The 14,794-nt window shown below is 43.4% G+C and overlaps 1 protein-coding gene across 5 annotated transcripts in view; it reads left to right on the top strand.

Moving 5' to 3' along the window:
* The window catches only part of LOC124262398 (small conductance calcium-activated potassium channel protein 2-like), a 297,321-nt gene extending 282,733 nt beyond the window's left edge, over positions 1 to 14,588 (top strand). For 4 of the 5 annotated variants that reach the window (XM_046696882.1, XM_046696880.1, XM_046696881.1 and 1 more), the window contains one exon: positions 13,931 to 14,588. In XM_046696882.1, coding sequence (XP_046552838.1) covers positions 13,931 to 14,110 — 180 coding nt within the window. In that variant the 3' untranslated portion in view covers positions 14,111 to 14,588. The remainder of the gene's footprint in view (positions 1 to 13,930) is intronic. The other variant, XR_006894577.1, reaches the window with a different exon arrangement.
* Positions 14,589 to 14,794: the final 206 nt, after the last annotated feature.

Here is a 14,794-nt window from a genome sequence, read left to right as displayed (position 1 = left end):
TTGCACAACACACTCTCTACTGACCAACCAGCTTTAGTGCATATGTTCTCATGGCCTGATGATCACTGCACAACACACTCTCGCCTGACCAACCAGCTTTAGTGCATATGTTCTTATGGCCTGATGATCATTGCACAACACACTCTCGCCTGACCAACCAGCTTTAGTGCATATGTTCTTATGGCCTGATGATCATTGCACAACACACTCCCTACTGACCAACCAGCTTTAGTGCATATGTTCTTATGGCCTGATGATCATTGCACAACACACTCTCGCCTGACCAACCAGCTTTAGTGCATATGTTCTTATGGCCTGATGATCATTGCACAACACACTCTCTACTGACCACCAGCTTTAGTGCATATGTTCTTATGGCCTGATGATCATTGCACAACACACTCCCTACTGACCAACCAGCTTTAGTGCATATGTTCTTATGGCCTGATGATCATTGCACAACACACTCTCTACTGACCAACCAGCTTTAGTGAATATGTTCTTATGGCCTGATGATCATTGCACAACACACTCTCTACTGACCAACCAGCTTTAGTGCATATGTTCTTATGGCCTGATGATCATTGCACAACACACTCTCGCCTGACCAACCAGCTTTAGTGCATATGTTCTTATGGCCTGATGATCATTGCACAACACACTCTCTACTGACCAACCAGCTTTAGTGCATATGGTCTTATGGCCTGATGATCATTGCACAACACACTCTCGCCTGACCAACCAGCTTTAGTGCATATGTTCTTATGGGCTGATGATCATTGCACAACACACTCTCTACTGATCAACCAGCTTTAGTGCATATGTTCTTATGGCCTGATGATCATTGCACAACACACGCTCGTCTGACCAACCAGCTTTAGTACATATGTTCTTATGGCCTGATGATCATTGCACAACACACTCTCTACTGACCAACCAGCTTTAGTGCATATGTTCTTATGGCCTGATGATCACTGCACAACACACTCTCGCCTGACCAACCAGCTTTAGTGCATATGTTCTTATGGCCTGATGATCATTGCACAACACACTCTCGCCTGACCAACCAGCTTTAGTGCATATGTTCTTAGGGCCTGATGATCATTGCACAACACACTCCCTACTGACCAACCAGCTTTAGTGCATATGTTCTTATGGCCTGATGATCATTGCATAACACACTCTCTACTGACCAACCAGCTTTAGTGCATATGTTCTTATGGCCTGATGATCATTGCACAACACACTCTCTACTGACCACCAGCTTTAGTGCATATGTTCTTATGGCCTAATGATCATTGCACAACACACTCTCTACTGACCAACCAGCTTTAGTGCATATGTTCTTAGGGCCTGATGATCATTGCACAACACACTCTCTACTGACCAACCAGCTTTAGTGCATATATTCTTATGGCCTGATGATCATTGCACAACACACTCTCTACTGACCAACCAGCTTTAGTGCATATGTTCTTATGGCCTGATGATCATTGCACAACACACTCTCGCCTGACCAACCAGCTTTAGTGCATATGTTCTTATGGCCTGATGATCATTGCACAACACACTCTCGCCTGACCACCAGCTTTAGTGCATATGTTCTTATGGCCTGATGATCATTGCACAACACACTCTCTACTGACCAACCAGCTTTAGTGCATATGTTCTTATGGCCTGATGATCATTGCATTACACACTCTCTACTGACCAACCAGCTTTAGTGCATCTGTTCTTATGGCCTGATGATCATTGCACAACACACTCTCTACTGACCAAACAGCTTTAGTGCATATGTTCTTATGGCCTGATGATCATTGCACAACACACTCTCTACTGACCAACCAGCTTTAGTGCATATGTTCTTATGGCCTGATGATCATTGCACAACACACTCTCGCCTGACCAACCAGCTTTAGTGCATATGTTCTTATGGCCTGATGATCATTGCACAACACACTCTCTACTGACCAACCAGCTTTAGTGCATATGTTCTTATGGCCTGATGATCATTGCACAACACACTCTCTACTGACCACCAGCTTTAATGCATATGTTCTTATGGCCTGATGATCATTTGCACAACACACTCTCGCCTGACCAACCAGCTTTTGGTGCATATGTTCCTATGGCCTGATGATCATTGCACAACACACTCTCTACTGACCAACCAGCTTTAGTGCATATGTTCTTATGGCCTGATGATCATTGCACAACACACTCTCTACTGACCAACCAGCTTTAGTGCATATGTTCTTATGGCCTGATGATCATTGCACAACACACTCTCTACTGACCAACCAGCTTTAGTGCATATGTTCTTATGGCCTGATGATCATTGCACAACACACTCTCTACTGACCAACCAGCTTTAGTGCATATGTTCTTATGGCCTGATGATCATTGCACAACACACTCTCTACTGACCAACCAGCTTTAGTGCATATGTTCTTATGGCCTGATGATCATTGCACAACACACTCTCTACTGACCAACCAGCTTTAGTGCATATGTTCTTATGGCCTGATGATCATTGCACAACACACTCTCGCCTGACCAACCAGCTTTAGTGCATATGTTCTTATGGCCTGATGATCATTGCACAACACACTCTCTACTGACCAACCAGCTTTAGTGCATATGTTCTTATGGCCTGATGATCATTGCACAACACACTCTCTACTGACCACCAGCTTTAATGCATATGTTCTTATGGCCTGATGATCATTGCACAACACACTCTCTACTGACCAACCAGCTTTAGTGCATATGTTCCTATGGCCTGATGATCATTGCACAACACACTCTCTACTGACCAACCAGCTTTAGTGCATATGTTCTTATGGCCTGATGATCATTGCACAACACACTCTCGCCTGACCAACCAGCTTTAGTGCATATGTTCTTATGGCCTGATGATCATTGCACAACACACTCTCTACTGATCACCAGCTTTAGTGCATATGTTCTTATGGCCTGATGATCATTGCACAACACACTCTCGTCTGACCAACCAGCTTTAGTGCATATGTTCTTATGGCCTGATGATCATTGCACAACACACTCTCTACTGACCAACCAGCTTTAGTGCATATGTTCTTATGGCCTGATGATCATTGCACAACACACTCTCTACTGACCAACCAGCTTTAGTGCATATGTTCTTATGGCCTGATGATCATTGCACAACACACTCTCTACTGACCAACCAGCTTTAGTGCATATGTTCTTATGGCCTGATGATCATTGCACAACACACTCTCTACTGACCAACCAGCTTTAGTGCATATGTTCTTATGGCCTGATGATCATTGCACAACACACTCTCTACTGACCACCAGCTTTAGTGCATATGTTCTTATGGCCTGATGATCATTGCACAACACACTCGCCTGACCAACCAGCTTTAGTGCATATGTTCTTATGGCCTGATGATCATTGCACAACACACTCTCTACTGACCAACCAGCTTTAGTGCATATGTTCTTATGGCCTGATGATCATTGCACAACACACTCTCTACTGACCAAACAGCTTTAGTGCATATGTTCTTATGGCCTGATGATCATTGCACAACACACTCTCTACTGACCAACCAGCTTTAGTGCATATGTTCTTATGGCCTGATGATCATTGCACAACACACTCTCTACTGACCAACCAGCTTTAGTGCATATGTTCTTATGGCCTGATGATCATTGCACAACACACTCTCTACTGACCAACCAGCTTTAGTGCATATGTTCTTATGGCCTGATGATCATTGCACAACACACTCTCTACTGACCAACCAGCTTTAGTGCATATGTTCTTATGGCCTGATGATCATTGCACAACACACTCTCTACTGACCACCAGCTTTAGTGCATATGTTCTTATGGCCTGATGATCATTGCACAACACACTCTCTACTGACCAACCAGCTTTAGTGCATATGTTCTTATGGCCTGATGATCATTGCACAACACACTCTCTACTGACCAACCAGCTTTAGTGCATATGTTCTTATGGCCTGATGATCATTGCACAACACACTCTCTACTGACCAACCAGCTTTAGTGCATATGTTCTTATGGCCTGATGATCATTGCACAACACACTCTCGCCTGACCAACCAGCTTTAGTGCATATGTTCTTATGGCCTGATGATCATTGCACAACACACTCTCTACTGACCAACCAGCTTTAGTGCATATGTTCTTATGGCCTGATGATCATTGCACAACACACTCTCTACTGACCAACCAGCTTTAGTGCATATGTTCTTATGGCCTGATGATCATTGCACAACACACTCTCTACTGACCAACCAGCTTTAGTGCATATGTTCTTATGGCCTGATGATCATTGCACAACACACTCTCTACTGACCAACCAGCTTTAGTGCATATGTTCTTATGGCCTGATGATCATTGCACAACACACTCTCTACTGACCAACCAGCTTTAGTGCATATGTTCTTATGGCCTGATGATCATTGCACAACACACTCTCGCTACTGACCAACCAGCTTTAGTGTGCATATGTTCTTATGGCCTGATGATCATTGCACAACACACTCTCTACTGACCAACCAGCTTTAGTGCATATGTTCTTATGGCCTGATGATCATTGCACAACACACTCTCTACTGACCAACCAGCTTTAATGCATATGTTCTTATGGCCTGATGATCATTGCACAACACACTCTCTCGCCTGACCAACCAGCTTTAGTGCATATGTTCTTATGGCCTGATGATCATTGCACAACACACTCTCTACTGACCAACCAGCTTTAGTGCATATGTTCTTATGGCCTGATGATCATTGCACAACACACTCTCGCCTGACCAACCAGCTTTGGTGCATATGTTCTTATGGCCTGATGATCATTGCACAACACACTCTCTACTGACCAACCAGCTTTAGTGCATATGTTCTTATGGCCTGATGATCATTGCACAACACACTCTCTACTGACCAACCAGCTTTAGTGCATATGTTCTTATGGCCTGATGATCATTGCACAACACACTCTCTACTGACCAACCAGCTTTAGTGCATATGTTCTTATGGCCTGATGATCATTGCACAACACACTCTCTACTGACCAACCAGCTTTAGTGCATATGTTCTTATGGCCTGATGATCATTGCACAACACACTCTCGCCTGACCAACCAGCTTTAGTGCATATGTTCTTATGGCCTGATGATCATTGCACAACACACTCTCTACTGACCAACCAGCTTTAGTGCATATGTTCTTATGGCCTGATGATCATTGCACAACACACTCTCTACTGACCACCAGCTTTAATGCATATGTTCTTATGGCCTGATGATCATTGCACAACACACTCTCTACTGACCAGCCAGCTTTAGTGCATATGTTCCTATGGCCTGATGATCATTTGCACAACACACTCTCTACTGACCAACCAGCTTTAGTGCATATGTTCTTATGGCCTGATGATCATTGCACAACACACTCTCTACTGACCAACCAGCTTTAGTGCATATGTTCTTATGGCCTGATGATCATTGCACAACACACTCTCTACTGACCACCAGCTTTAGTGCATATGTTCTTATGGCCTGATGATCATTGCACACACACTCGCTACTGACCAACCAGCTTTAGTGCATATGTTCTTATGGCCTGATGATCATTGCACAACACACTCTCTACTGACCAACCAGCTTTAGTGCATATGTTCTTATGGCCTGATGATCATTGCACAACACACTCTCTACTGACCAACCAGCTTTAGTGCATATGTTCTTATGGCCTGATGATCATTGCACAACACACTCTACTGACCAACCAGCTTTAGTGCATATGTTCTTATGGCCTGATGATCATTGCACAACACACTCTCTACTGACCAACCAGCTTTAGTGCATATGTTCTTATGGCCTGATGATCATTGCACAACACACTCTCTACTGACCACCAGCTTTAATGCATATGTTCTTATGGCCTGATGATCATTGCACAACACACTCTCTACTGACCAACCACTGACCACAACACTCTCGCTTCGTCCAGACCAGCTTTAGTGCATATGTTCTTATGGCCTGATGATCATTGCATTACACACTCTCTACTGACCAACCAGCTTTAGTGCATATGTTCTTATGGCCTGATGATCATTGCACAACACACTCTCTACTGACCAACCAGCTTTAATGCATATGTTCTTATGGCCTGATGATCATTGCACAACACACTCTCTACTGACCAACCAGCTTTAGTGCATATGTTCTTATGGCCTGATGATCATTGCACAACACACTCTCTACTGACCAACCAGCTTTAGTGCATATGTTCTTATGGCCTGATGATCATTTGCACAGCACAACACACTCTCTACTGACCAACCAGCTTTAGTGCATATGTTCTTATGGCCTGATGATCATTGCACAACACACTCTCTACTGACCACCAGCTTTAATGCATATGTTCTTATGGCCTGATGATCATTTGCACAACACACTCTCTACTGACCAACCAGCTTTAGTGCATATGTTCCTATGGCCTGATGATCATTGCACAACACACTCTCTACCTGACCAACCAGCTTTAGTGCATATGTTCTTATGGCCTGATGATCATTGCACAACACACTCTCGCCTGACCAACCAGCTTTAGTGCATATGTTCTTATGGCCTGATGATCATTTGCACAACACACTCTCTACTGATCAACCAGCTTTAGTGCATATGTTCTAATGGCCTGATGATCATTGCACAACACACCTCTGCCTGACCAACCAGCTTTAGTGCATATGTTCTTATGGCCTGATGATCATTGCACAACACACTCTCTACTGACCAACCAGCTTTAGTGCATATGTTCTTATGGCCTGATGATCATTGCACAACACACTCTCTACTGACCAACCAGCTTTAGTGCATATGTTCTTATGGCCTGATGATCATTGCACAACACACTCTCGCCTGACCAACCAGCTTTAGTGCATATGTTCTTATGGCCTGATGATCATTGCACAACACACTCTCTACTGACCAACCAGCTTTAGTGCATATGTTCTTATGGCCTGATGATCATTGCACAACACACTCTCTACTGACCACCAGCTTTAATGCATATGTTCTTATGGCCCGATGATCATTGCACAACACACTCTCGTCTGACCAACCAGCTTTAGTGCATATGTTCTTATGGCCTGATGATCATTGCATTACACACTCTCTACTGACCAACCAGCTTTAGTGCATATGTTCTTATGGCCTGATGATCATTGCACAACACACTCTCTACTGACCAAACAGCTTTAATGCATATGTTCTTATGGCCTGATGATCATTGCACAACACACTCTCTACTGACCAACTAGCTTTAGTGCATATGTTCTTATGGCCTGATGATCATTGCACAACACACTCTCGCCTGACCAACCAGCTTTAGTGCATATGTTCTTATGGCCTGATGATCATTGCACAACACACTCTCTACTGACCAACCAGCTTTAGTGCATATGTTCTTATGGCCTGATGATCATTGCACAACACACTCTCTACTGACCACCAGCTTTAATGCATATGTTCTTATGGCCTGATGATCATTGCACAACACACTCTCGCCTGACCAACCAGCTTTAGTGCATATGTTCCTATGGCCTGATGATCATTGCACAACACACTCTCTACTGACCAACCAGCTTTAGTGCATATGTTCTTATGGCCTGATGATCATTGCACAACACACTCTCGCCTGACCAACCAGCTTTAGTGCATATGTTCTTATGGCCTGATGATCATTGCACAACACACTCTCTACTGATCACCAGCTTTAGTGCATATGTTCTTATGGCCTGATGATCATTGCACAACACACGCTCGTCTGACCAACCAGCTTTAGTGCATATGTTCTTATGGCCTGATGATCATTGCACAACACACTCTCTACTGACCAACCAGCTTTAGTGCATATGTTCTTATGGCCTGATGATCATTGCACAACACACTCTCTACTGACCAACCAGCTTTAGTGCATATGTTCTTATGGCCTGATGATCATTGCACAACACACTCTCGCCTGACCAACCAGCTTTAGTGCATATGTTCTTATGGCCTGATGATCATTGCACAACACACTCTCTACTGACCAACCAGCTTTAGTGCATATGTTCTTATGGCCTGATGATCATTGCACAACACACTCTCTACTGACCACCAGCTTTAATGCATATGTTCTTATGGCCTGATGATCATTGCACAACACACTCTCGCTGACCAACCAGCTTTAGTGCATATGTTCCTATGGCCTGATGATCATTGCACAACACACTCTCTACTGACCAACCAGCTTTAGTGCATATGTTCTTATGGCCTGATGATCATTGCACAACACACTCTCGCCTGACCAACCAGCTTTAGTGCATATGTTCTTATGGCCTGATGATCATTGCACAACACACTCTCTACTGACCAACCAGCTTTAGTGCATATGTTCTTATGGCCTGATGATCATTGCACAACACACTCTCCTGACCAACCAGCTTTAGTGCATATGTTCTTATGGCCTGATGATCATTGCACAACACACACTCTACTGACCAACCAGCTTTAGTGCATATGTTCTTATGGCCTGATGATCATTGCACAACACACTCTCTACTGACCAACCAGCTTTAGTGCATATGTTCTTATGGCCTGATGATCATTGCACAACACACTCTCTACTGACCAACCAGCTTTAGTGCATATGTTCTTATGGCCTGATGATCATTGCACAACACACTCTCTACTGACCAACCAGCTTTAGTGCATATGTTCTTATGGCCTGATGATCATTGCACAACACACTCTCTACTGACCAACCAGCTTTAGTGCATATGTTCTTATGGCCTGATGATCATTTGCACAACACACTCTCTACTGACCAACCAGCTTTAGTGCATATGTTCTTATGGCCTGATGATCATTGCACAACACACTCTCTACTGACCAACCAGCTTTAATGCATATGTTCTTATGGCCTGATGATCATTGCACAACACACTCTCTACTGACCAACCAGCTTTAGTGCATATGTTCTTATGGCCTGATGATCATTGCACAACACACTCTACTGACCAACCAGCTTTAGTGCATATGTTCTTATGGCCTGATGATCATTGCACAACACACTCTCTACTGACCAACCAGCTTTAATGCATATGTTCTTATGGCCTGATGATCATTGCACAACACACTCTCTACTGACCACCAGCTTTAATGCATATGTTCTTATGGCCTGATGATCATTGCACAACACACTCTCTACTGACCAACCAGCTTTAGTGCATATGTTCTTATGGCCTGATGATCATTGCACAACACACTCTCTACTGACCAACCAGCTTTAGTGCATATGTTCTTATGGCCTGATGATCATTGCACAACACACTCTCGCCTGACCAACCAGCTTTAGTGCATATGTTCTTATGGCCTGATGATCATTGCACAACACACTCTCTACTGATCCACCAGCTTTAGTGCATATGTTCTTATGGCCTGATGATCATTGCACAACACACTCTACTGACCAACCAGCTTTAGTGCATATGTTCTTATGGCCTGATGATCATTGCACAACACACTCTCTACTGACCAACCAGCTTTAGTGCATATGTTCTTATGGCCTGATGATCATTGCACAACACACTCTCTACTGACCAACCAGCTTTAGTGCATATGTTCTTATGGCCTGATGATCATTGCACAACACACTCTCGCCTGACCAACCAGCTTTAGTGCATATGTTCTTATGGCCTGATGATCATTGCACAACACACTCTCTACTGACCAACCAGCTTTAGTGCATATGTTCTTATGGCCTGATGATCATTGCACAACACACTCTCTACTGACCAACCAGCTTTAGTGCATATGTTCTTATGGCCTGATGATCATTGCACAACACACTCTCGCCTGACCAACCAGCTTTAGTGCATATGTTCTTATGGCCTGATGATCATTGCACAACACACTCTCTACTGACCAACCAGCTTTAGTGCATATGTTCTTATGGCCTGATGATCATTGCACAACACACTCTACCTACTGACCAAACAGCTTTGAATGCATATGTTCTTATGGCCTGATGATCATTGCACAACACACTCTCTACTGACCAACTAGCTTTAGTGCATATGTTCTTATGGCCTGATGATCATTTGCACAACACACTCTCGCCTGACCAACCAGCTTTAGTGCATATGTTCTTATGGCCTGATGATCATTGCACAACACACTCTCTACTGACCAACCAGCTTTAGTGCATATGTTCTTATGGCCTGATGATCATTGCACAACACACTCTCTACTGACCACCAGCTTTAATGCATATGTTCTTATGGCCTGATGATCATTGCACAACACACTCTCGCCTGACCAACCAGCTTTAGTGCATATGTTCTTATGGCCTGATGATCATTGCACAACACACTCTCTACTGACCAACCAGCTTTAGTGCATATGTTCTTATGGCCTGATGATCATTGCACAACACACTCTCTACTGACCAACCAGCTTTAGTGCATATGTTCTTATGGCCTGATGATCATTGCACAACACACTCTCTACTGACCAACCAGCTTTAGTGCATATGTTCTTATGGCCTGATGATCATTGCACAACACACTCTCGCCTGACCAACCAGCTTTAGTGCATATGTTCTTATGGCCTGATGATCATTGCACAACACACTTAGTCTACTGACCAACCAGCTTTGACCAGTGCATATGTTCTTATGGCCTGATGATCATTGCACAACACACTCTCTACTGACCAACCAGCTTTAGTGCATATGTTCTTATGGCCTGATGATCATTGCACAACACACTCTCTACTGACCAACCAACCAGCTTTAGTGCATATGTTCTTATGGCCTGATGATCATTGCACAACACACTCTCTACTGACCAACCAGCTTTAGTGCATATGTTCTTATGGCCTGATGATCATTGCACAACACACTCTCTACTGACCAACCAGCTTTAGTGCATATGTTCTTATGGCCTGATGATCATTGCACAACACACTCTCTACTGACCAACCAGCTTTAGTGCATATGGTCTTATGGCCTGATGATCATTGCACAACACACTCTCTACTGACCAACCAGCTTTAGTGCATATGTTCTTATGGCCTGATGATCATTGCACAACACACTCTCTACTGACCACCAGCTTTAATGCATATGTTCTTATGGCCTGATGATCACTGCACAACACACTCTCGCCTGACCAACCAGCTTTAGTCCATATGTTCTTATGGCCTGATGATCATTGCACAACACACTTTCGCCTGACCAACCAGCTTTAGTGCATATGTTCTTATGGCCTGATGATCATTGCACAGCACACTCTCTACTGACCAACCAGCTTTAGTGCATATGTTCTTATGGCCTGATGATCATTGCACAACACACTCTCTACTGACCACCAGCTTTAATGCATATGTTCTTATGGCCTGATGATCATTGCACAACACACTCTCGCCTGACCTACCAGCTTTAGTGCATATGTTCTTATGGCCTGATGATCATTGCACAACACACTCTCTACTGACCATCTAGCTTTAGTGCATATGTTCTTATGGCCTCATGATCATTGCATAACACACTCTCGTCTGACCAACCAGCTTTAGTGCATATGTTCTTATGGCCTGATGATCATTGCACAACACCCTCTCGCCTGACCAACAAGCTTTAGTGCATATGTTCTTATGGCCTGGTGATCCTTGCACAACACTATCTCTACTGACCACCAGCTTTAATGCATATGTTCTTATGGCCTGATGATCATTGCACAACACACTCTTGCCTGACCAACAAGCTTTAGTGCATATGTTCTTTTGGCATGGTGATCATTGCACAACACTATCTCTACTGACCACCAGCTTTAGTGCATATGTTCTTATGGCCTGATGATCATTGCACAACACACTCTCTACTGACCAACCAGCTTTAGTGCATATGTTCTTATGGCCTGATGATCATTGCACAACACACTCTCTACTGACCAACCAGCTTTAGTGCATATGTTCTTATGGCCTGATGATCATTGCACAACACACTCTCTACTGACCAACCAGCTTTAGTGCATATGTTCTTATGGCCTGATGATCATTGCACAACACACTCTCTACTGACCACCAGCTTTAATGCATATGTTCTTATGGCCTGATGATCATTGCACAACACACTCTCGTCTGACCTACCAGCTTTAGTGCATATGTTGTTATGGCCTGATGATCATTGCACAACACACTCTCTACTGACCAACTAGCTTCAGTGCATATGTTCTTATGGCCTGATGATCATTGCACAACACACTCTCGCCTGACCAACCAGCTTTAGTGCATATGTTCTTATGGCCTGATGATCATTGCACAACACACTCTCTACTGACCAACCAGCTTTAGTGCATATGTTCTTATGGCCTGATGATCATTGCACAACACACTCTCTACTGACCAACCAGCTTTAGAGCATATGTTCTTATGGCCTGATGATCATTGCACAACACACCAACCAGCTTTAGTGCATATGTTCTTATGGCCTGATGATCATTGCACAACACACTCTCTACTGACCAACCAGCTTTTAGTGCATATGTTCTTATGGCCTGATGATCATTGCACAACACACTCTCTCTACTGACCACCAGCTTTAATGCATATGTTCTTATGGCCTGATGATCATTGCACAACACACTCTCGCCTGACCAACCAGCTTTAGTGCATATGTTCTTATGGCCTGATGATCATTGCACAACACACTCTCTACTGACCAACCAGCTTTAGTGCATATGTTCTTATGGCCTGATGATCATTGCACAACACACTCTCTACTGACCAACCAGCTTTAGTGCATATGTTCTTATGGCCTGATGATCATTGCACAACACACTGACCACCAGCTTTAGTGCATATGTTCTTATGGCCTGATGATCATTGCACAAGCTTTAGACCAACCAGCTTTAGTGCATATGTTCTTATGGCCTGATGATCATTGCACAACACTGTCTCGCATTGACCAACCAGCTTTAGTGCATATGTTCTTATGGCCTGATGATCATTGCTGACAACACTTTAGTGCTCGCCTGATGATCACCAGCCTTATGGCCTGATGATCATTGCACAACACACTCGCCTCACCAGCCAGCTTTAGTGCATATGTTCTTGTGGCCGAATGATCATTGCACAACACACTCTCTACTGACCAACCAGCTTTAGTGCATATGTTCTAATGGCCTGATGATCATTGCACAACACACTCTCTACTGACCACCAGCTTTAGAGCATATGTTCTTATGGCCTGATGATCATTGCACAACACACTCTTGCCTGACCAACCAGCTTTAGTGCATATGTTCTTATGGCCTGATGATCATTGCACAACACACTCTCTACTGACCACCAGCTTTAATGCATATGTTCTTATGGCCTGATGATCATTGCACAACACACTCTCGCCTGACCAACCAGCTTGAGTGCACATGTTCTTATGGCCTGATGATCATTGCACAACACACTCTCTACTGACCACCAGCTTTAGTGCACATGTTCTTATGGCCTGATGATCATTGCACAACACACACCCTACTGACCAACCAGCTTTAGTGCATATGTTCTTATGGCCTGATGATCATTGCACAACACTCTCTACTGACCACCAGCTTTAATGCATATGTTCTTAACACTGATTGTCTTTGTTGTTTGTATGTCACAAAACCTTTTACCTTTCAGCAGTACAGTATCCTGATGATAAGGGTTTTCAACGTCCATTGTTTTCTTGATTACTGCATGAACAATTATAAAACATTTCGCTAACTTATTAAAAAACTATATCTTACAAACCAGCCATCATCTGAGTATTTACAACATCTGTCTGATGCCATATCCAATCAGTATCTGTCTGCTTGTATATTTTCAGTCACAATTGGAAGGACTTCCTAAAGTAATTGCCCAAAGCCTTATTGCCCAACAGCAAGAGCAGCAAGACCAACGGTGTTTACCTGCAGATTGTGGGGCTACTGTCCGTCGTTTTTCACCACCGTCTCGAAGAAGGCGACATTTCCCTGTACCCTTCAACAATTCTTCCAGTCAGATATAGCCCGGAATGAGATTTGCTATCAAAGCACAATTCTGTATGGCAAGAAGGATGGATTGAAGATTGGGGTAGTGGAAAGGTTTGACACCCCTGTGAAATTATCATACATCTGTCTGCTCTGCCTGTTGTTGCAGGTAGAAGTCAGGAGTCACATTTTATGTGTGTTTTGCAGACCCTCCATTTCCATACCATGCTCTCTCAGTGCCACTCCACTGTGCAAAAAACACTAAAGCCATGTGAATATTTTAACTACTATATCTTGTGGCTAAATTTCTATGGTGGAATGAAAAACTGTAAAAGCAGACAAGCAAATGATTTGCCAAAAGTAACTTCTCAACTTCCAAACCATGTTGTCACAATCTGACAACATATCTCACTTGAGGCCATACACTCACTTAAGGAACAGAAACATATACAGTTGTGTGATTATCAGATGTGTATAATAATGTTTACTTTTATGATATAAAGTACATGTCACTGATGTCTCTTTGTCTGTCCATTTTGGCATTTAGAATGGTTCACGTACTGAAACACCATTTGTGTTTTGAGGGATTCCAATGGCAGAGATTCCTTTGAATTTATTTTGTGACAAAGATGTCTAGCTGATTGGCAAATCCATCGTGCGCCAATAAGTGAGAAACTTGTGCTCCTATTTGAAAATCTGAAACACCAATGTGCATTCTACAT

The sequence above is a fragment of the Haliotis rubra genome, unplaced genomic scaffold, assembly GCF_003918875.1.
Source record: "Haliotis rubra isolate DU_JTF1 unplaced genomic scaffold, ASM391887v1 Scf836, whole genome shotgun sequence".
NCBI lineage: Eukaryota > Metazoa > Mollusca > Gastropoda > Lepetellida > Haliotidae > Haliotis > Haliotis rubra.
This window is presented reverse-complemented; position numbering and strand designations above follow the sequence as displayed.